Raw genomic sequence first — 24,277 nt, 5'->3', positions numbered from 1 at the left:
TTAGGGGGTGGGGGTGGCTATAAAGGCTATGCATAGTGGGAATGAGAGATATTTAAGAGAAGTTGGACAAAAAAATAAAACTAAATAAAAATCAGAAAAAATAATTAGTTAATTAGTTTTGTAGTGCCCATAAAGATGGACACTAAACTGTGTCTATTACTCTTCATCAGTGCACATATCTTGGCAGGTAAGACTCTATGTATATCTGTATTAGTAAGCTATAGTATCATCTATCAATTTATCTGTATTAGTCAGTACTATGTACTTTACATTGCTTAGATATTCTTCTTCCTATTCTCCTTTTTTGTCTATATTTCTTCTAAATCCCAGTGTATTTTTTATTTGTATTTTTAGGTAGTAATTGTTTATGATACTTTATTGCTATACCTTCTCATAAAAGAACTAGTATTTGTTTTAAAGAGAAATGTTTCTTATGAAAAATGTACTGTGCTTCACTGACTTTAAATCTCTTTCTGATCCTTTTGATTCAGTTTACATAATTTGGTTTTGTGGTGTTTTGTCAAATGTAGAATTAAATCTACATTTACTACTTTGTATGCCTCTGTAGAAGCAAATGCTGAGGTAGTTGAGGAAGAAAATGGAGAATATCAACCATCCATATGCCCATGTAAGTTACCAACCTATAGAACAAATAAATAACCTGACTGCTACAATCACTCTCAAAGAGAATCAACATGATGCTCTCATTGGGAGTAATTGTAGGAGCAAGGTTAGCTATTTGTAGTGTATTTTTAATGTTCTGCAACCAATCAGTTCGAGAATTTTATTCTGGCTTGCTCTGTTACTATCTGGTGAGGAAGATAGCAGCACTGGACCCTGGCACTCCACTGTTTATGTGTAAGAGTATTGAATCACAGAGGTGCCATTCTGTCAACAAATGGTCCAAAGGTCTCCAGCATATCTGATTACTTGGAACTGACCCTGAAACTGCAATAGCAGTGAATTAAACGTGATAATCACTAAGCATGGAAATAATGCAATTGTGAAATTATTTGAGTTGCAAAGTTGTTGTTATTATCATGATTGACAATATTATAAAAGTTCATTCAAATGTTGTGTCTGTTTCTCATGTATTGACTTTTCAAGTGGCTGCAAGGTTTAAGAACTTAAGGAAATATGTTTATCAGTACACTGCCGAGAGCAAAAATGGGGTGACAGGTACAGCTAACCTCAGGAATGGGCCAAAGATCTCCTGTCAGGTAAGCAAGAATTACAAAACCTGTATGCCTAAAAATTCCTTAACCTCAGGTTTTGCATATATATACACATTAGAATATGTATGTACAGTATTTACTCTCTCCACCATTAGGTTGAAATTGACGTCCCACAGACATGTAGCTTTGTCCTTCACACAAAAGAATGTGTCCTGAGCGAGGTGTCAGTCATCGACGCACAGGGTCAGCCTGTGTACAAGCAGGCTGCCGGATCTGAGGCCTTCCAGGCTGCCATGGAGAAGTATGTGGAACAGCTCATAACATCTGGAATGTTACTCCCTTATATAGCTCTTTTTTCTTTAAAGCAGTAATGATAATGCATCTTTTATTTAAGTGAATAATGGTCTTTGGTACTTTCATTTTCAGGTACCTTCTGAATTTTGTTGTGGAACAGGTAACGCATGTCTCCATTTACCCAGAGAAGGACGAGCCGGAAAGCATTTTGAACATCAAAAGAGGAATAATTTCTGCTCTTCTTGCACCAGTCCTGGAGGAAGAACACAATGAACAAATGGTTCGTTTCAAACAAAGACATCAAGTGCATGCAAAATGCAGTATACATTATGTTGTATAAACTTCTTTATTTACATCTCTGTAGACTTTAAACTGCAGCTTTATCTGCTCTTTCGTAATCTCTTAACTTGCTTTTAATTTTTAAGAGTACAATCTATGGTATATGCAAGACTGATCTCACAGTCAACTCGAGAAAGGACATTGACACAGATGTCACAGTGGTCAGAGATCTGTCAGACTGCAGCCATTTCTCACCTCACAATCTGCCCACCAGCCCCCTTTCCCTTTTACCTGGCCTGGTGAGAACATATTTCCTTTAATATCCAGTCTTTTAATATCCATCTAATTTATAAAGTCCTTAAAATTATTTCTAATTTATGCCTGTGCAGAATGGACTTATTTCCAAGCTAATCAGCAGCACTCAGACTTGCAACTACCAGTTTGACAACAGGAGAAAGCACATGACTGAAGCCCAGTGTACAGAGAAGCATCTCTTCATACCATTCTCTCATGAGTGTGTAATCTCTTCCTATGAAGTCTTTGTTTTGTGTGTCTGGTGACTGATCCTACAGGTGATGTGTCATTTTTTTAGCATTGGCGTCATCACCAAATTGAAATGAAAAAGTAATGACTTTTCCAGTTTCCCAAACACTACCCCCATTTGTCATTGGTTGGTCAAACATATTGTCCCACCTCAAACTAAAGCCATTGGTTGAGTCAGTGTTGCTATGTGGGACTGGTCCAGTTGTAAATCAGAACACATAGAGATGTTTAGATGGCACCACAGTGCCACCGTTTTTAAACTGTTTGGGGAACCAACTTACGAAAGACGTACTTTAAGTTGTTTTTAACAATTATAACAATTTTAATATACAATATTTTATCATCCAAAAAAAAATCACACACTTCACATTTGACATGTTAGTGAAATGTAAATGTATCGTATCTCCTACAGGGGGCAGTATGGCATTTCCGCAGAAGTTATACAGAGTCTAACCCTGCGAGATTCAGTGAAAATCAACAACAGATATTTGAACAAAGATGGTGGGTAACTCGATTTAAGGATGTTAAATTGTTTTACTTTGTGATTTAACCTACTGTTACCCGAGCGTTACTGCTGTGTGCATTTTCCATTTTCTATTTTGATTTGTAACATATATATACCTAATACCACCTAATAAACATACGAAATACGGTTTTTTTTTAGAAAAATATAATTTTTAAAACTCGAATGCAGCATTTGTGGACTACGTTGTGAAATTTTAAATAATACCAAGACTAGAAAGTCTTTTTTTTAATCAAATTATGTCCACCACTGATCAATTATGTCCACCACTGTCCACATCATCCAAACACTGCCAACCATGTTAAAATAGAATTATACATTATAAATTCTAAATATATGTACTGATTATCATTGTACCATGTCTGTCAAACATGTTGAGTGGTCTAACATCATCTGCAGCCTGAGACTGAACTTTTGGTCGGATTTTACGAGTGAATGCACTTGTTATAGAAAGTTATAGGATGCTCCCTTGCTCCCTATTTAGTGAACGACGTAACCTCTAGTGTACTGTCTGTATGCACTGGTCTCAGAACAGTTTCAATTGCAGCTTATTTTTCCATTTAAATCCTCTGATTAGTCTGAGTGGAGGACACTGAGAGCATCTTGTTGCTGTTGTGGAGAAGATTCACATGTGATAATGCACAGTAAATATAGTAAATAAATTAACTTAAGTATACACTACTTGATGTAGATGTAGTTATGTTGCCGTTTCTCCCAAAGACAAACTCTGCTGTGATCAGCACCATGTTGTTTTTTCACATGACTCAATGCGTTGAAAGTTTAACCCTTTTCTGATGGCCCAGAGTCTCCTGACCTGAGATCTGTTAGTTTAGATTAAATTACAAGTTGCATGTAACAAAGCAAAATGCAATATCCATGCATGTGCATGCGGGGTCGCACAAGGTTAAGAGGATTATTCAGATTTGAGACATTAGGAGGTTCATATAGAATAAACTAAAAAAATATTTTTCTCTCTCTCGCTTCCCCTTTTTAACAGACACTCTTGAGAGGAATTTCTTTTTAGAGCAGGTGGAAGACAAGCTTCCCATTCAATCAAAAGATAATGTGCTTGCCACAATGAGAGAGCTCAACACCCTGGGCAGCTCAGGAAAGAGTCAACAAAGAGCCAGTCTGTTCCATAAACTGGTGTCTGAAGTCCGTGGCTTGAAAAATGAGACACTCTCTGGAGCAGCTGACGAGATGATGAAGATCTCAGAGTGGCTTACATGGCAGACTCTGTTCCAGTGTGGAACTAATGAATGTACCAGTGCCATCTTGAAGATCCTCAGAACTTTTGATGAAACAGCAAAAGAGGTGGATGCCATAGTCTATGCTTTTGGTCTCTTAACACAGCCCAGCCCTCAAAAGATTAGAGACATGCTGAGCATGGCCCAGAACAAGCAGAGCAAGGCAATCATGTATGCTCTTGCCAACACTGTGAAAAAGTAAGTTTCAGTGGTATATGATGCATGTTGCCTCTTAGCTGTCATCAGTCTTGATGTGATTTTATGACCAGCCATTTCTCAAGTTAAATTATAATATGTAAATGTATGTTTTGCCATAGACTTCCTCAAGGACAAGCAATGTCAACACCTGAAGTGAAGGAAGTAGCTGAATTCATGGAGTTCATGCTAGGGGATTGCTCTGGAGATGAAGACAGTACCTTTCTTACTCTAAGAGTACATATCATACCTAAATTACTCTCATTTTATTTGTACATTTTTATTTATCTATTCATTTAATTTTATTATTGTTATTATTGTTTTATATGAATGCATCATTATTTGTTTTGTGTTCTACAGGTTATTGGTGTTATGGGAAAGTCTATGGAGGGTTTCCCTTCATTGCAGTCTTCTCTCCTAAATTGCATAGGCCAGACTTACTCCTCTCTGCCAGTACAAAAAGCAGCTATCCAGGCTTTCAGACTCATGGAAATGGACTCAGATGTAAAGTCTTGTTAAGATCTATGTAACTTTATAATATACTGCTTGAAGACTATAATTCCTAAAAGTGAAAACCAGTCAATATGATCTTGATTCATTGCAAAAACATTTGATATTTTGATTTCTTGTTACTAGGTGAAAAGTGCCCTGATACAACAGTACACGAATCCAGAAGCACCTATCCAAAAACGCATTGCAGCCTATCTGATGCTCATGAGAAACCCTGATGTAGCAGACATCGTGCTGAGGACACTTAAAACTGAGCAAAACGAGCAGGTTAAGAGCTTTGTCTCTTCTCATATCACCAACATATTGGAAACAGAAGATCCAAACCTAACCAAGTATGTACATGATTTCAAACACAGAATTTGGCTTCCATTTGTGTTGTTTATTATTATTTCTAATTATGTTGGCTTGACAAAGCTTACAAACTGACATTCTTGTTCAGGCTTATTATTATTATGTTTAAATTACATCCTCCAAAGACCTTTAGCCTATTCTGACTTAGTGTGACATAATGGGCCAAAATACGCATTGTCTTCCATTGAAAATTTCAGACTATATATCTGTATGTGATAGACTATATATCTGTGACCATACATCTGTCTGTCTTATCCACCTCAACATTATATAGATTTTAAAGTAATAAAGCTAAACAATGTAACATTTGATGTTAAAATACTTTTTCCTACACCAGCTTAAAATGCAGAGACAACAATAAGACCTTCATAGGTGATTTATTGAAAACTCTAAACACTACCTCTGTTGCGTTACAAAAAAGTTTGTTTTGAGCCACCCATCCAGCCTGACACAACAACATTGATTCAAACAATGGCATTCGTTGGGGGCCATTTGAAAATAAAACTTATTTTTGCAATTCCATTTGGTGGTGCTAGCAGCAATTACACACTTCAGCTTTAAAACTACACAATAAGCTTCAAACGTCAAGGCTTCTTAAACTTTAAACTTCAGACAAGTCTTTGTCAAGCATACATCAAAGTTTGTCTTGACAAATCACTTGACATGGTTATTTGTCTTGATTTTGTTGGAAGCAGAGGCAGAGAGTGGATGTTCTATACTTAACTCAAAAGTGTTTGTTGATTGTGTAAAGTAGTGCTAAGATTAAAGTCTTCATACCTGTAGATGTTGTTCTATGTTTTATATTATGTTTAGTGCAAAGGACTATATCCTTAAAGCCTTGGAGGAGGATGAGAGCTTTAACCCTATGGATTTCAATAAGTTCTCACGTAACTACAAAATTGATGTCCCATGGACTGGCTCAATAGAAAGCAACATGATTTTTGACTCTGCCAATTACATGCCCAGAGAAGTCATGTTAGCCACCACACTTGACAATTTCAATGCAGAAATACTGGAGGTACTGCATTTGTGCTTAAAAATGGCTATATGTTCTATCCTTTCTTTTTATTTTTACTGTTATGAATCCCTGTTATGACATCTTTTTTAGATTGGTCTTGAGGGTGAAGGCTTCGAGCCTGCCATTGAGGTTCTTTTCGGTGAAAATGGTTTCTTCCCTGATGCCATCTCGAAGGCTATGTACTGGGTCAATGACAAGATTCCACATCCATTCAAAAAGGTTTTGGATAAATGGATTTCCTCCATAAGAGGTGAAAGGATGAAAAGACAGGTACGGGCAAAGAACGAAAGAATATCATAAAGTGGACAGTTAAGTTTCATCTTATTGAAAAATAATACTTCTGCTCCCTTTAGGTCCCTCATGATTTTATGAGGAATATCAAGGAATACCTCTCCGATTTCAATAAACACCTTGAACAGATTGAAGATGCCCCTAAAGCAATGGCCTACCTTCGGTTTTTGGGAACAGAACTGGGATACATAAAAACCAATGAGCTCAAGCTCATCATTGAGTACATCAACTTGTACACAGAAACGTTCAAGTCGATGTCTTTGAATGTATGTTTAATTCATAGAATTTTAATACACGGCAAATGCATTACCCAGATAAAAGAAATCTTTATAAGCAGTTAACTTAATCAGCTCTGATTTTCTCTTCTCATTACAGTTTTTGAAAAAGTTGACATCTAGTATGGAAAATGAACTTTTTGTCCACTACATGTTCTTGGACAAAGCCTTTACGCTGCCTACAAGTGCTGGTTTTCCACTCAAGTTTTCTCTGTCTGGAGTCCTGGCTCCTGGAGCTAAAGGAGGTCTGACCATTGACCGTCAGATGGTAATCCTTCTCACTAGTGCAGTTTACATTAAATCCATAAACCTGGAATTTAGCCTTTTGTCATGCCACAATTCAGTTGCAAATTGTTAATGTTTTTTTGTCATTATTCACAGCAACAGCTGTCGTTCATGCCATCTGTTGGGGTGGAGTTTGTTACCCAAATGGGCGTTTATATCCCAGAATTTGTGGTAGCTGGGATTGAGACACACACAAACATGTATCATGAAAGTGCTTTGAATGCAAAGGTCACCATAATTGACAATCAGATCAAGTTCTCCATTCCTGCACCAGAGGCAAACACCCAGCTCTTCAGCATTAGGTAGGCCAAACTGAACTTTCTGTATCCTACATATACTGTTCCTTATCAAAGAGAGAATCTGTATTTATGCTCTTTGGACGTAACCTAATGTTCAGATTGGGAGGAACCCAATGTAAAAGTTTAAAAACATGCTCTTCTCCACAACAGCAACAAGATACTCTCAGTGACCGCCAGTCAGACTAAGATTGTCCCTTCAATGGTGGAGGACAGGACTGAATCGACAGAGTGTAATCCTATCTTCCCTGGCATGAAGTACTGCACCATTTTACTCTATTCAAATGCTAGCTCCACCAATAATTCCCCATACTATCCACTCACAGGAGAGACAAGGTGAGAAACAAAAACATTATTTCCTGCATAAATATAATGAATATTTGTAAGAAGAGTATTTTTGTGATTTTGGTATATAATGTACTTTAAAGATACTAGGAATAAACCATTTCTTTCCAGGCTTGCTTTGGAACTTCAGCCCACAGGAGAAGTGTCTGAGTATACGGCGACCATTGCATACGAATTGTTGAGGGAGGGCAAGGAAGGGCGCCATAAAGTAGACTCAGTAAAACTTTTTCTAAGGACTGAGGGTTAGTATTTATTTATTTGGTAACACTTTACAATACAGTTCCATTTGTTAACATTAGTTAATGCATTAGGTATCATGAACTAACAATTAATAATATTTTTTGTTTCTTTAATGATAGTTAATAAAAATACAATTGTTTATTGTTTGTTCATGTTAGTTAATAGTGCATTAATTAGTAACTAATATTAACATATACAAAATGTATTTAAAAAATGTATTACTATTTTTTTAAATGAACATTGACCAAGATTCATAAATGCTGTTAAAGTATTGTTCATTGTTAGTTCATGTTAACCTATGTTGTTAACTAATGTAAAAAAAATTAGATTGATTGTAAAGTGTTACAATTTCTTCTTATATTTCTAGCAATGTCAGTTTGACATTGTACATTTATCAGTGTTTAAAAACAACAGATGAGAGCAACTTTTTTTTTTTAAAGATTTATTTCTTCCAAGAGTAGTCTAGTACCTAAGAATTTAAAATGAGTAAAAATATAGGCATTGTAGGTTTTCAACTTCTCCTTTTTTAAAGGTGCTGACCCAGCTGAAGCCACAGCATCTGTGAAATACAACCGCAATAAGAAAATCCTCACCACTGACCTTGAAATCCCTGATTATGACCTTGAAGCTGGCATGAAGCTTGCAGTTACAGATAGCACTGGTAAAGGAAAAAAGATGCATGGCTTTACTATTGATGTGATGAATGGAAACATCCCACAACTTTCCCTAGTTGGACGTGCCAGGTCAGTAAAAAGAATTATCATTTTGAAATACAGTATTTTAAAAGGAGAAAGTGGGGAAATGTGCATATACACTACCCGTCAAACGTTTGTACACTCTTTGCTAAATTTGTGTTTCTTATGATCTTAAAAAGAGCTTTCTACATTAGGTTATGATAAATACTAGAAATTAGTTTTGTAGACAGACAGTAAACTGACAATTTATGAAATGAAACAGATTTTATCCCTTTTTTTTATGTGAATATCACATTAAAACTGACTTTTTTAAACCATGCCTTCATTATTTGAAGGAGTGAAAGAAACAAAAACATTTAACTTTTTATTGTTTGAAAATTATTTCTATCCATTAAAAAAAATATATATGACTGTCTTACAGTTTAAAGGTGTGTCCCACAGCAAAATAATTTTACTCCAATTCTTTTTAAATTAAGTTAGTGTGCCAAATGTACCAAGCTATATTCTAGACAAAGGGTGGTTAAATATTAGAGATTTGATTTGCATTTTTTTTTTCTATTCTCATTTTAATTTGTGTTCTTTCAAACTATGAAGTCGTTTTGATGACTTCTTTCAAGGTGTGCAAAATAGAAATGGTGTCAAAACATTTGACTGCATGCAACTCAGCAAAACATGTTACCAAGACTTTTATTTTGACATCACATGTAAGTAGAAGGCCAGTGTCAGATATGTATGTAGATATGTATGTATCTCTAAACAGGCTAGAGTCTATGAAGGATGGTCTGTTTGAGCTTCAGTTGGCAGTGCCAGCAATACATTTGGACACTTCTGCAACTGCCAGCCTAAAGAGTACAAACGGACTCATCCTGCAGCTTGAAACAGCCTTTCACATGCCAGAGACAACATCTGTGCAGAAAGCCATCCTCAGATACGGTAATGAAGCACAAATATTTAATAAAGCAAACTTGTGAATTCCTTCAGGAATTCGTCAGTGGGGTTTGAAATGTTTTGTGGATGATTTTGCAGATAATAACAAGGTTGAACTTGAAATTAAGTCAGATATAAACTCTGAGGTTGAGAAACTTTTCCCAAACATGGAGGAGTACCGTGACCAGCTGCAGGCGAGTTTTGATGATATGCTTGACCGGAAAGTCGCCAAGACTGACATGAAGCTTCGCCACATTGTTGCAAAAGGGTTCGAGGTAAGTATATTAAATGAAAAATATTTTCACTATATAAAATGTATTACACCTTGAAGGAATAGTTCACCCAAAAGTGAAAATTCTTTCATAATTTTCTCACCCTAATGTCACTTTAAACTCATATTCTAGCTTGGCAGACCAGAGCAAATTTACTTTCAAGATACTTTTTTATTTTCAAGATTTTTATTTTATTTTAAATTGTATTCCACATTAGAATGAAAGTCATTTGGATTAGGAGTGAAGTTAGGGTGAGTTATTTTTGGGTGAACTGTTCCTATTCTATCTAAGTCTTCTTTTTGTGTCTCACCAAAGACTTTCTGGCTCCTATGTTATCCTGCAGAAAAACACATGTTTCAGCCTTCCGCTGTTAAAGCTGCAGTAAAGCTTTTGTTTACTGTATTTGTCCAAAGTGATATAATAAATGAAATAGGCTACAGATCTTCATCTTGATCAATCTATTGATGTCTGTCTTTTTTGGCCCCAGGCAGCGAATATTTGGCTGGATAAATCAGGCGGCTCATACGTGAACAAACAAAGAAGCAAGAGAAGCACCCCAGAGCTCACTTTGCCATCATTACCAGAAAAATTATATCTTAAATCGTAAGACATTGAGGCCTTTAAATTGTGATTTTTTCATTTAAAAACGTATATCTACTGATGTATATCTCATATACAGTATATATCCCACATGCATATAATGCATATATAACCTTATAAATGATTTTAAAGATGTGTCTCTTCCTGTTTTATTAAACTCAGTGAAACACTGATGAGATACCAGTTCAACAAAGGCAAAATCTCAATTTCAATTCCTCTTCTCCTGGGTGGAAAGTCATCTACTGAACTCAACATCCCACCCACCCTCAAAATTCCACATATTTATATTCCCCTTTTTGGACTGGAGATTCCTGAGAACAACTACATGATTCCATCATTTACAATTCCCAGCAGTTTGGACTTCTCCTTACCCATGTTAGGGGTAGCAGAGGTGTCTGTTAAGATGAAAAGCAACTTTTATAACTGGGAGGGCTCCATCGCTGGTGGCAACAACACTTTTGATGTTCCTAGTTACATTGCTAAGTACAAAGTGATGGCCAGCTGTCCTGTGACACCGCTGTCATACAAAGTTGAAGGTATTTTGAATTGAGTGGTTTCTTAACACCAGTGCATCAAAAAGCATGATTTACCTGGTCTAATTTGATCTATAAAGATAGACAAAAATAAATGACAATTTGCATTCTGAATGTTAAAAATGTTTTTACTTAGATTTTTATACTGTACACCAGCGCTTAAAGAGATCCATTTTGATCCAATCAATATGACTTTCTCTCTTCCCTGGATATTATAAGGAGATGTGAGGCAGAAAGTTCGGAACTGACACCCTCATTCAACTTTCACTTTCATTGCATCTTTTTTCCATACAATAAAAGTGAATGGTAACTGAGACTGTCGGTCCCTGTCAGTAAAATTTTTGGGTGAACTTTACCTTTAAGATGTTTTACCCCCAAAATACCACATTTATTATAATTATTAAATATTTAATTTTCTTTTACTCTTTACATAGGCATGGGCATGATCACTGGTACAGTGGATGATACTCTGAAGTACCTTGTAAACGGATCCATCAATCATAGTTTCCTTGATGCCAGCATCAGTGTCTTTGAAACTATGAGTATGGCTGATAAAATCAGTGGGAGGACCAACTACAGGATTGAAGCATCTAGCCCACTTGGTCTGCACACCTCCTTGTACTATTCGGCTCAGTCTGCAACCACAAGTGATGAGGTCATTGGAGATGGAAACTTTGATGGATTCATCAAGCTAGGCTCTCTCTATGCCAACTCAACACTTAGCCAATCCTATATCTACAATATACCCAAAAGAGAAGGAAAGGGTGAATCCACACTGAAGTTGGACTCCTCAATCATCCAGGGTGAGAATTTGATCAAGGGATCTTATGTCAATGGAGAGCTGTCTCTTTTGTCCAAAACAAATTTGCAAAATGATTTTCTAAAGCATATGGCAGAGTTAAAGCACAAAAAAGGCCAGCTTACTTTGAAGTCAGATGGCAGCACAACAGCAGTTGGGAAAGCTCTGCGCTGTAAAGCTGAACTTGATATCACAAGTGAAGAAGCCAGTCTGACAGTTGAAACCCAGGCAGATGATGTAGCACATCGTGCTTACACCATCCTTACTGGATCCCTAAATGGCAATGGCCTAGAAACAAACTTGGAAGGTTCGCTTAATTTTGAAGATGGCCGTGGAGCACACAAATGTGTACTCATTTTGGGAACAAATGGCTTGACCACCAGTTGCACAACAGCCATTCAGAGAAGCTCTTTGACATTTGAGAATATCTTTAAAGGTGCTATTGATTATAATGGAGCCTCTATGTCTCTTGAATCAAAAGGATCAGCCCAAGATAACACATTTGAGATCAGTGCGGACAGTAAGATTTCACCAAAAGAAGCTTATCTAACCAGTGTTTTTAAAGGGAATGCCTTTGATGGCACAGCAAGAAACACAATGAATTTGGGTATTAATAAGCAAGGCCTGAGTCTCTCCAATACCATGATGGGTACTTTTCAGAAAATGAGGACGGAGTGCACCCATACCCTCTCTATAACTTTATGGACCTTGGCTTTCCGCTCCAAAACAGACAATTTCATCTGTGATGGAGCATCCTACAACCATGATATTAAAGTTAACATGAGGCCTTTTGTCACATCAATAAATGCAAATAATGAACTTGAGATTTTTGATTTTGGACTCAGTGGAAATGGCAAACTTAAGATGGAGCCATTTAAGATGGACGCATCTGGAAGCCTCAGTGGAAAGTGTGGGGATGGTGATAACATCAAGCACAGCTGTGAATTAACTTATGCAGATCTGGCTGGCACTATCAAATGTTATACAACTGCAAATTTTTGGGATTCCCAGATCAGCAACAAAATTGACTTATATTTTGCTGGATTGTCATCTGTTATGGAGTGCAAGACACAAGTAAATTCTGAATCTTTACGTCTTGAAAAAAACATACGCACAATGGCCATGCCATTTAGCCTTACTGTTGATGCCATTTTGAACGCTGATGGCTCTGTGAAATTTTACGGCAAACACACTGGTCAAGTCTACAGCAAGTTCCTCTTAAAAGCAGAGCCTTTAGCCATTGCCAAGTCCTTTGACAGCAGAGCTTCTGCTGTACATGTGTTGCCAAATGGAGAGTCAGCTGAAACACATATAGAAAACAAATTCAACAGCTTGTTGATTCCTAACGAACAGTCTGTGATGTGGAAGTTCAAGTCAAAGCTAAATAATCATGCCTACAACCAAGATGTCAATATTTACAACAAAGAAAGCGATATGGGGGTCCAGCTCTCTGGAGTGCTTCAAACAAACATTTTTAACCCAGAAACAAATCTTAGTGATGTTCCGTTAGACAATCAAAAGTTTAGTGCTTCTGGGTTTGTCAAATATGATAAGAACAGTGACTGTCACATAATTTATTTTCCATTTATTGAAAGCCTTTCTGTTGCATTTGAAAGAATGAAAAATGCAATTCTTCTTAAATTTGAGTCCCTCCAAAGCTACTTTAATAGTCTTGATATCAATGGTTTGATTGGTCAGATCAGGGCCAAACTGGATGAACTCCCTCAAAAAGTGAATGTCATCATAGAGGACATGGACTTGGAGACCAAAGTAAACAAAGTGAAGAACCAGCTGATTTCTCTGATACATGACTATACAATTACAATAGATGACCTTGAAGTGTATGCTGAGAAAATTAAGGAGGCTTCTGGAAAGAACATTATTGATTTAGCAAACAAAATTAGGGATCTAATGATTAAAATCAAAGATTCCATAGAGAGTGGATCATGGGCCAACTCTGTCTCAAACATTCTGACACAGATTGGAGATGAACTGAAAGCTTTTGATGAGAACTATGAAATAACCAAAACAATCATCAAAGGCATTGATGCTATTGAAGATATAATAAGACAGATTGATTTACAAAAGCTGCAAGACAGTAGTGCGGCTTGGTTGAAGCAACTAGATGCAAAATATCAAATTAGAACCAAACTTCAGGAAAAACTGACCGAACTTAGGAATCTCATTGAGACATTTGAGATTAAGATGCTTCTTCAGAGCCTGAAAGAATACATACTCTCAATTGATTTGACTCAGTATGTGGAAGAACTATCTGATCAAATTCCATATGAAGACATTGAGAGAGTGCTGGATTCTACAAAAGATGTAATTGTCAACTGGATAGATGAATACGAAATTCCAGAAAAAATCAATAGTGTTTACTTAAATGCACAGGAGCTGCTATTAAGATATGAAATTGACAAGAAAATTGAAGTTTTTGTGGACCAGGCCATTATATTAGTGAAGCAGTACAGAATCCAAGACATGGTGAAGGCTTTTGCAGATACTTTAAAATCTATTCAGTTTGAGTACATTTCAGACAAGGTTATGGAGCTCTTGGATAGCATTGTCCGTCTGTTAAAGCTTGTGGATTTCAAGCAAATTATTGATGATTTAAATGAGTACATTCTTGTAATTATAAATACCTTAAATACTTTTGATTACTACACTTTTACTGACGAAGTCAATGAAAAGATTGGTGAAATAATAAATTATATTAACAAGCAGATAAATGAGGTTTATGAAATCCCACAAAAACTAGAGGCATCCAGGGAGTTTCTAAGAGAGATGCAAGTTACAGTTTATGATTACCTAGAGAAATTGAAAAAAACAAGGATAGCTGAGGTTTGCAACAATATTTTGGATGTAATTGACACTACTACATATAAAGACATAAAACTCAAGGTACAAGACATTCTGGAGGATGTGAGACAGAGAATCAGTGACATGGACATAAGAGATGAAATCTCTGTCTACTTGGAAAGGGCAAGTGGTTTTTACATCAATATGATTGAATACATCTCATCACAGTTTACACAGTTATTTGAAGAAATTAAGAAGATGGCTGAAGATAAGGAATTCCTGAATCAAATCATCCAAACTGTGGAGGGAGTTCTCAATGCTCTGAAAATGGCAGAATTGGAAATACCCACTTTTGTTCTTCCATTCACAACTCTCGAAATTCATGCATTTAAGATTAAACTGGCGAGGATACATGATATTACAATTCCAGCAGTGATAACTATCCCCAAATTCTCAATTCTGGACTTATTCAGTTTCCCCTCCATTACAATCGATTTTGAGAAAATGAAGCAGTGCATTATTGACTTTATTGACAAAGTTCGCCAGATAGAAATGCCAGAAGTTGATCCTGAAGCTATCTTTGGGGACTTACGTGCTCTTTATCTTCCTAACTTACCTGATTTGACCTTCTCAGAGATCACACTTTTAGAGATCAAATTCCCAGAGATCACTGTTCCAAAACTGAACCTGGAGAGTTATAAGATTACCATGTTGCCGATCCCTGAAGTCAAGCTCCCTCAAATCCCAATGGAACCATGTTTACCAGCTTTTGGCAAGCTTTATGGTGAATTCATAGTAGATTCTTCCCACTATACGTTGATGACTTCTGCAGCTCTTGAGAACACAACAAGAACACCCAAATCCCCACAGTTTAAAGCTACTCTTACTTCAAATGCAAAGTCAAGCCTTGAATTCCTTGACTATACTTTGGATGCAATGCTTCAAATCGAAGCTCCAAAAATGAGAAAAATGGTCATCAATGAAACCGTAAAAGTCAATCACATGGCCTTTGCTATTGACCATGAGGGTTCTGTCCTCTTAAGTGGTCCTTTAGCTGAAGCAACAGCCAAGACAGCGGTCAAAGCCACAACTCATATATACACAGCAGAGTTGATTAACAATATAGGTGTTGCTCTGAAGAGTGGAATATCTGCAAATATGGAGACAACTTACAGCCATAATCTTAACATCCCCAACATCGATTTCTCAAGTCAGGTAATATTATCAAAAACAGCGCAGGCCCACTTTGAATCTGGGACAATATCTGTGACTGTTGAGACAGTGGGAAGTGGAAAATGGGCTCCATCAGGTCCATCAAGGACCAGCAGGTCCAGCAAGGATTATTCTGATGAATTCACACACAAGAGCAATTTGAAGTACATTGTCAATACTGGCACTGCAAAGCTTAATTTTGCTGGGGAGACAAATGGCAGAACCCTTAAAATAAAGCAGCTAGTTAATGCAGAGTCTGTCATCCTAAGCCACATCACCATTGATGCAGTGGCTGAGACAGAAGCACCCTTCTTCAAGAGCAGTGTTATGGCACTGAAAGGGAAGGCTCAAATGGAGGATCTTCGAATGGAAATTAGACTTTCACATAATTCTGAGCTTATTGGAAAGGTTAGTGGGAGTATATCCAACACTTGTGAATTCTTGGCCCAACCATTTGAGATAACACTTGATTGCAGAAATAAAGGGAACTCCAAAATCTTCTTACCCCTAAAACTGACTGGAAAAATCGATCTTCAAGATGACTTTGGGCTGATTTTAAATTCTAATAATCAACATGCTTTTTGGGTAGGTCTAGCTCGCTTCAATCAGTACAAATACAAACATAACTTTACACTCGATAACAGTGACAAGGAAGCTGGAATCTATGCATTTGTAGATGGCGAAGCCAATCTTGACTTCCTGACTGTTCCAATTAGTGTTCCGGAGATGACAATCCCATACTTGAACATGAAAACTCCAAAAATCAAAGAGCTTTCTCTTTGGGAAGATTATGGCCTGAAAAATTTTCTGGCCACTCCTCAACAATCAATTAACATCGATTTTAAGGTCTTGTACCAGAAAAACCCTGACAAGCACATATTTGAGCTAAACCTTGAGCCTATCTATGAAGCCTTCCATGACAATGCCAAGATCTTGAATGTACAATTTGAACTTGGAAGAGACCAACTTTTTGAAGCCCTCACAAATTCCTACAATGAAGCCAGAATTCATAATGAAAAGTACAAAATTGACACATCAAACCAGCCACCGAGATATTTCACTGTTCCTGGATACACCATACCCATGCTGAATATCGAGGTTTCAGCATTCAGAGCTGAATTGCCTGCATTCAGTTATTTTCTACCTAAGGAGGTCAGCACACCAAGTTTTAAAGTTCCTTTGATGGGGTTTTCATTGCCGTCATACACTCTTGTGCTTCCATCTTTGGAACTACCTGTCTTGCATGTGCCTGAGACACTTCGCGACTTGACCCTGCCCACATTTACAGTACCAGAGATTCAGAACAACATCTTGATACCCGCGTTTGGGAACATGACATATGATTTCTCAATCAAATCCACAGTAATAACTGTAAATGCCAGTGGTGGGCTGTACAATCAGTCTGACTGTGTGGTCAAGTTTGATGTCTCAACATCATCTGTTTTTGATGTCCTCAGAGGTAGATTTGATGGCAGTACTACTATCAATAAAAAGAGAGGTCTGAAGATGGCTACGAGCCTGTCCTTAGAACATATGAATGCAGAATTCAGTCATGAGGGTTCTGTCAGTCTCACCAAGAGGAATATGGAGGCTTCCCTAACAAACCTGGCTAAAATTAAACTACCCGTGTTTAAGATGGATCTGAAACAAATGCTTAGTGGGAATACAAAGTCTAAACCAAACGTGGCTTCTAACATCAAACTAAGCTACTCTTACAATTTACCCCTAATCGAGACACAAGGCACTGGAAGCATAGACCATAATTTTGCTCTTGAGGCTCTGTCTTCCTATTTCTCTTTGGAGAGTACTTGTAAAGGAACAACAGATGCAACAGTCATGGACCGTGCAAATTTTGCTGGATCTTTGGACAACGAAGCAAATGTTTATCTGGATGCCAACGGTTTTCATTCCACAGTGAAAACTAATGTAATCACTAAAGCCTACCATGACAAGGCTGGTACCTGGACTGTCGATGCTACTGAGAACCTTGCACTTGAGGGTTCTCTGCGGCGTTTTTATGCAACAATGTCTTACACGAGCACTAATGGAGCTAGTGTTGCTTCATTTTCAACAAATGGAAAGCAAAATGTAAGGGCAACATTTGAGTTTGTTCCACTGACAACTCTGTCTGCTTATCTTGATATTGACATATCCCAGCCAAGTAATCTTGGTCATGCAGGCATAGTGCATAATGCAGATATTTCTATCACTTCAGACAAGCAAAGATTACACTGGAGTGGCAAGGAACAACTGGCAAAACTGATCCATTCTTCTGATCTGACACTGTCAAACGATCAGTCTGAAATACGCATGGAAATATCAGAATCCATTGAGGGACACTTTGCATTCCTGAAGGCCATCAAATTGCCAGTCTACCAGAAGAATCTGTGGGACATATTTAAATTTGGTGAGGTCACCACTGCTGACCAATTGCAGTTCATCAATGCATCAACTGTTCTTATATATACCAAGAGCATGGAGGGAACACTATTTGCATTACCTAAAAAAGAATTTGAAAATGGTGTCACTTTTAATATCCCACAAATAACCCTCGGAGTTCCACATTGGTTCAAAGGGATTACACAAATGATTAGGGAGGTGGATATGCGATTTGAAGAAGCTGACCTGCCTGATTCTATCTCATTACCACCAGTAATAACTGTTCCAGAGTTTACTGTGCCTTTCACTACTCTCCATGTGCCATCCTTTGTTATTGATTTGCAGAATCTTGCAATTTCCAATGAGATCAATACAGCTGCCTTTGATATAATTTTGCCTGGTTTACCAAAGGTGCAAGTCCCTAGAATTAATATTAAAACTAAATATCTGAAAGACAAAATGGCACACCTGTTTGTGAATTTACCACAGTATGAAATCACCATATTATCATTTACTCTCCCCAAAACCTTTAACATTGGCGAGTATGCAATACATCTGGATGACATCACAAAGATATTATATCATTTTGAGATGCCAACCATTACCATCCCTGAACAAAAAATTGAAATCCCAGAGATATCACTTCATCTCCCAGCTGGTGTGTTCATCTCAACCTTCGGTGCCCTGTCAGCAACTGTGAAAGTTTCCTCCCCAATTTATAACAATACATGGACTGGAACTGTGGAAAACAAGGAGCCAGGATTTTTTGGCACATTGAAGTCCACCAGCAAATCCACCATGGTTTTCCTGGAGTATGACCTGGATGGTAAGTTTAAAAGCCATTCCTTTATACCTTTCACCAGTTGACACTTAAATGTAAAGGGGTCATGACATACTTTTTTTTATATAATTTATATATCAACACTGAGGTCCACTTATAATGTTAAAGTTTTTTTTTTGCATCATACAGTAATTTTCCCAAAGAGTTTTAGATAGTTTTATTTTAGCATATTAACCAGTCACATTGGCTCAATCTATGGCATGAGTTTGGGAAGGACTATTTATTTGTGGTGGGAGTAGCTGATCAACGGTGTGTTTGTTTAACCCATTTGAAAACAATTATTATTCTTTTGCCATTCTGTTTGGTGATGCTGGAGGCACAGAAATGTCATACTTGACCTTTAATGTACTTTCAAATAGTTAGAAATGTCATGACTATTCACATTTCATTTTTAGCAATTGCCACAATCCTTCTTGAGAATGGAGCTATGGGCCTAGATGGAAAGTGTACCTTCACCCATAGTGATGTGAATATAAACTGGAAGCATGATCTCCATCAGAATCTAAGGTAAGTGTTGTGCATACTAACACATCAATTTCTCAAGCACGCACATTTGTAATATCTGCATCTCCTGTCATAATTTTATAATGCCTTTTGTTATTTCTACAGAATGAAACGTGAGGAGCTCTCAGTCTCCAGGTAATCTTTTGGCTTTAATGATCAGCCTCATTTCTGTGTTAGATCAGGGTCTTACATTTATGTGCTTTATGCTTTGTAAAATTGTAATACTAATGTTTCTGTAAATGTGTGTTTTTTACTCTACAGTCCCTCGAGACATACACTTAATATAGATGTAACAAGCCAGACCTTTTCTGATGTCAGCTTCCGCTATGCATCACACAGCAATGGAATCACATCTACAGTATCCTCACCAGCAGCTGGCTTTATTGGCTTCCAGTTCACAAAGAGGTCACCATCTCAGTTTTATGGTAAACTGTTCAGCAGATATTTGGTAAGAGACTAATGATATCTTTTGACAATTATTTGTACAGCTTATTAAAAGGAATAATTCACCCAAAAATAAAAAAATATGTAATTATGTGCTCCAAACCCATATAATTTTTTTTTCTTTGAACCATAAAAGGAGAAATTTAAAAAAGTTTTATAGGATAATATTTTCCATGTAATGAAAATTAATAGTGACTTTGGTCTGTCGAGCTACAAAAACATCATAAAACCACAGCAATTGATACGACTCTATTCCTGCACTATATTCCAAGTCTTCTGAAGTTTTTATTCCATCTTAAATCAAATCAGTAATAAAGTTCTGAAATCAAATATAGAGGTGATATCGATAACATTGGTTTTGATTGTGTCTTGTGGCTAAATGTCATGATGGCATGTCGCAAGAATCAATAAGCTTTGATGTTATCACCGTAGCCGCTATATTTGATTTCTTACCTTTGATTTGGTTTGAGAGTGAATCATTTAGAATTTAATTCTGTTCATCACACAAAGTGATTGCACTGTATAGCTTCAGAAGACTTGGAACATAGTGCACAAGTTGTATCGATTACTGTGGTTTTATACCTCTTGTCGAGCTTGACAGACCAGAGTCACTATTTCACTATTCATTATTTTACATCCTGTGAAGAATGTTTTAAGCTTATATTTTGAGCTCCTCAAAGGAGAATTCTATTTGGAGCAACATTAGGGTGTGTAATATTGACATAATTTTTATTTTTGGGTGAACTATTCCTTTAAATATTAATTTAACAAAATGTCTGCATTGTTTATGCAGTCAACATCTGACAAGGACACAGACTTGATGAGTTTCAAGGTGACTTTGAAGAACTCTGAAAAGCTGAGCATTCAGGTTGGCTATTATATCAACGGACTCTCTGATATGATTAATGGCTTTAAAGACAGACTCCCTTCCATCACAGCAGCAATTCACAAGTTTATCAATCGGTACCACTTTGATCACTTTGGCATGGACCTGAACCGTGCAGCCCTTAAGCTGAAGAACACACTCTCCAACGGTATTGAGAAATCTTTCCAGGAGATCCCCCGCACATTTGATGCTCTGCAGAGTTCAGTCGAGCAGCTCAGACAACAGGGGAAAAAGATGGTCAGAAGAACATTGGAGAGCCTACCAAAGATTGATCTCCAGGAGTTGAGCACGAGGTTCCCCAGTAATGCCAAAGAACTCCTTCACAGCTATGAGTCAAACATGCGAGTTCTCTTGGATGCTGTCTTGATGTTCTTGAGTGACACCAAATTCCACCTGCCAGGTCTGGAGGAGAAGCTTACTGGGCAAGAGTTGTACCATAGGATCAAGCAGTTCATTTCAAAGGCAATCGATAGAGCGACTGCAAGGTTTTTCAGTTTCATGGAGGCCACTGTTGACACTGTTGCAGGTTACATTAACAGAGTAGAATTTACTCTTCCTGGCACCACTAGAGTTATTAGTGGGAAGAACATTTTGGAGGATCTGAAGGCTGCAATGATATCTGCACAGGATCAGATTATTCAGGTGAAAAAGTCTTGGGAAAACCTCATACTGGACAAAGAGATCCATGACATGTTAAACACCCTGACGGTTCACATTCAAAAGACAGAAGAGTTCCTGAATTCTTTCAGGACTGAAAAACTGGAAGACATTTTCTCATACATCAATGACGTTTACAAAGAGGCAGGCAACTTACAAGTGATGCAAATGATTCGTGAATGGAATCGGGAAGCAAAAAGGGGTTTGTTTGAGTTCAAAGACTTCTGCAAAAGTAAGGTCCTGGATCTGTACAATGAAATGACCATGGACAACCTCAACTCCAATCTAAATGATTTTCTCATGGTGTTAGACTCATATATAAATAGTCTTTTAAAGAGCTACCTTGAATTTATGAAGTCAGCATCGTCATATACAGGTCCATACATAAAGGTGTCAAGCAAAAAGACGGATGTTGAAATTCCTCTTCCTTTTTATTGGAAATCTTTTAGTCAATGGCCCAGCATGGCATAAAACCTTTTATCTAAAAGGTCTGTATTACAAACACTTTTGTTGACTACCATTTTATTCTTTCGGATATTGTGCTTCCATAAACAATGTTACATTTATTTTGTGTCATCTTTATCATATAATTTGTTGTTATTGAATGTACAACTGAATGTTATAAATAATCTATTGCATGTTTGTGAGTAAACTTTAGTCACTTAAGCAAAAAAAAAAATGCTTTGGAAAAATGTATGTAATTAAAGAAAATTAAAGGAAATATGTCAATAGAACAACTGAAAGACATTGCATAAAAGCTTGATGAAAATAACATGAAATGTGTAAAGATTGGGAATATTTATGTAATCTAAAAACTTCTTCATGAATCACTAATAGCAGGTCATCAGATTGTGATTTATTGGTGATACAGATACTGGATAATAAATTTGAATTATGAAAAAGTGTTGACAGCTTTTGGCCAAAAGAGGGCAATATCATCATAATAACAGAAAGCAGTGTTTCACTTCAGCTTCTCCTTATATCTGAAATGGTTAACCTACCTTGCTGTTTCGCTCCAGTCAGTGCATAGACCACACCAATCTAATATAGTAGGTTACATTCCCACCATATACTGCCCCTGGTTACCTGGTGGGGAACAGTTCCCTCCTGCCGTTATTTCATATAACCTCATCAAAACAAATGTTGCTAAGCAGAGAGACTGCCACCTGTTTGGAATCTGGGACTATGCTGTGTTGAAGTTCTTGCTGCTTTTCCCACAGCAGACTTTTCAGAGGAGGTCAGAGATCATCAGCACCAGAGAGGGGGGTATATAGGCCTCTTCTGACTCTTCTGCCACATTAGACCTTTAATGGACTGCCAGAAGTTTTTTCATCCTTGTGGGTACCTGGATGAACTTAACGCATTATAATATTTGAAGGGACAGTTCCCCAAAAGTGAAAATTCTGTCATCATTTTCTCATCCTTATGTTATTTCAATTAAATGTTGACTTTCTTACTTGGCATACTGAAGGAGATGTAAAGGAGAATGACAGCCTCAGTCAACGTTCACTTTCATTGTATGGAAAAAAGATACAATGACAGTGAATGGTGACTGAAACTAACATGCTGCTTAAAGGGATAGTTCACCCAAAAATAAAAATTCTCTCATCATTTCCTCACCCTCATGCAATCCCGGATGAGTGTGACTTTCTTTCTTCAGCAGAACAAACATGAAGATTTTTAGAAGAATATTTCAGCTCTGTAGGTCCATACAATGCAAGAGAATGTGTGCCAAAGAATTTTAAACTTCAAAAATCACATAATTTATCTTAAAATTAATCCATATGACTCTAGTTGTTAAATCGACCTCTCCAGAAGCGATATAATAAATGTGGCTGAGAAACAGATAAATATTTAAGACCATTTTTACTATAAATTCTCCTCCCTGCTCCGTTAATCTCCACTTTACTTTTACTTTCACATTCTTGTTGTGCTTTTGGTGATTTTGTATTTATTTATTTATTTATTTTAGATGCTAACCATTACATCCCTGAACAAAAAATGTAAATCCCAGAGATATCACTTCATCTCCCAGCTGGTGTGTTCATCTCAACCTTCGTGTATACTCCCCCTACTGGGCAGGGAGAATAATGTCTAGCAAAAATTAACTTAAATATTGATCTGTTTCTTAACCACACTTATCAAATTGCTTCTGAAGATATGGATTTAACCACTGGAGTCTTGTGGATTACTTTCACTTTGCCTTTATGCGCTTTTTAGAGCGTCGGATTTTTTGGCACCCATTTACGTGCATTGTGTGGACCAACAGCGCTGAGATATTCTTCTAAAAATCTTCATTTGTGTTCAGCAGAAGAAAGAAAGTCATACACATCTGGGATTGCATGGGGGTGAGTAAATGATGAGATAATTTTAATTTTGGGTGAACTATCCCTTTAACATTTCCTTTTGTGTTGATAGTTCTTTGGCATAAAAAGAAGAGAAAAAAAAGAAAGAAGAAAAAATGCATTTGCACAAAGAATGTGAATTGCCAAAACAAAAGAATAAAGTTAAAGTGGAGATTGATAGTAAAAAAGGAATTCAATATTTATCTGTTTCTCAGCCACACCTATTATATCGCTTCTGAAGACATGGATTTAACAACCAGAGTCATATGGATTACTTTTATTATGCCTTTATATGCCTTTTCCTCTGATTCTGATTCTTTCTTCTTTTTTATTTATTTTAGTAATAAATAGTGTTTAGTGTTTTTATTAATTGTATTTTTATTCTTATTTCTTGTTCTTAATTGGTTAATTTTTTTTTTTTAAGTTTTATGTATCTTGTATTTTCTTTATAATTTTTATGTAAAGCACTTTGAATTGCCATTGTGTATGAGATGTGCTATATAAATAAACTTGC

General features: G+C 36.9%; 1 protein-coding gene across 1 annotated transcript; it reads left to right on the top strand.

Moving 5' to 3' along the window:
- The first annotated feature begins 93 nt into the window (after window positions 1–93).
- Window positions 94–24,277, top strand: apoba (apolipoprotein Ba). The gene is made up of 29 exons (XM_052144901.1): window positions 94–187; window positions 569–628; window positions 1,108–1,220; window positions 1,331–1,476; window positions 1,602–1,749; window positions 1,895–2,047; window positions 2,138–2,262; window positions 2,704–2,792; window positions 3,812–4,259; window positions 4,379–4,493; window positions 4,617–4,760; window positions 4,893–5,098; window positions 5,931–6,135; window positions 6,226–6,405; window positions 6,489–6,692; window positions 6,802–6,969; window positions 7,083–7,288; window positions 7,436–7,618; window positions 7,739–7,869; window positions 8,400–8,610; window positions 9,323–9,495; window positions 9,589–9,764; window positions 10,249–10,364; window positions 10,524–10,897; window positions 11,329–18,912; window positions 19,323–19,434; window positions 19,537–19,566; window positions 19,693–19,879; window positions 20,669–24,277. The coding sequence occupies exons 1-29, from the start codon at window positions 136–138 to the stop codon at window positions 21,887–21,889; spliced, it is 13,260 nt and encodes a 4,419-aa protein (XP_052000861.1). The 5' UTR covers window positions 94–135; the 3' UTR covers window positions 21,890–24,277.

Source organism: Xyrauchen texanus, chromosome 16 (assembly GCF_025860055.1).
Source record: "Xyrauchen texanus isolate HMW12.3.18 chromosome 16, RBS_HiC_50CHRs, whole genome shotgun sequence".
Classification (NCBI taxonomy): Eukaryota; Metazoa; Chordata; class Actinopteri; order Cypriniformes; family Catostomidae; genus Xyrauchen; species Xyrauchen texanus.
Note: the sequence above shows the minus strand (reverse complement) of the source record. Positions and strands in the feature narration are given on the sequence as shown.

Bases quoted from the DNA above. Each gene is read 5' to 3' on its own strand.
- apoba (XM_052144901.1), top strand. From the start codon at position 136: ATGGACACTAAACTGTGTCTATTACTCTTCATCAGTGCACATATCTTG. The intron at 7,289-7,435 runs GTAGGCCAAACT...TCTCCACAACAG, and splicing joins ACCCAGCTCTTCAGCATTAG to CAACAAGATACTCTCAGTGA. The intron at 10,365-10,523 runs GTAAGACATTGA...TATTAAACTCAG, and splicing joins GAAAAATTATATCTTAAATC to TGAAACACTGATGAGATACC.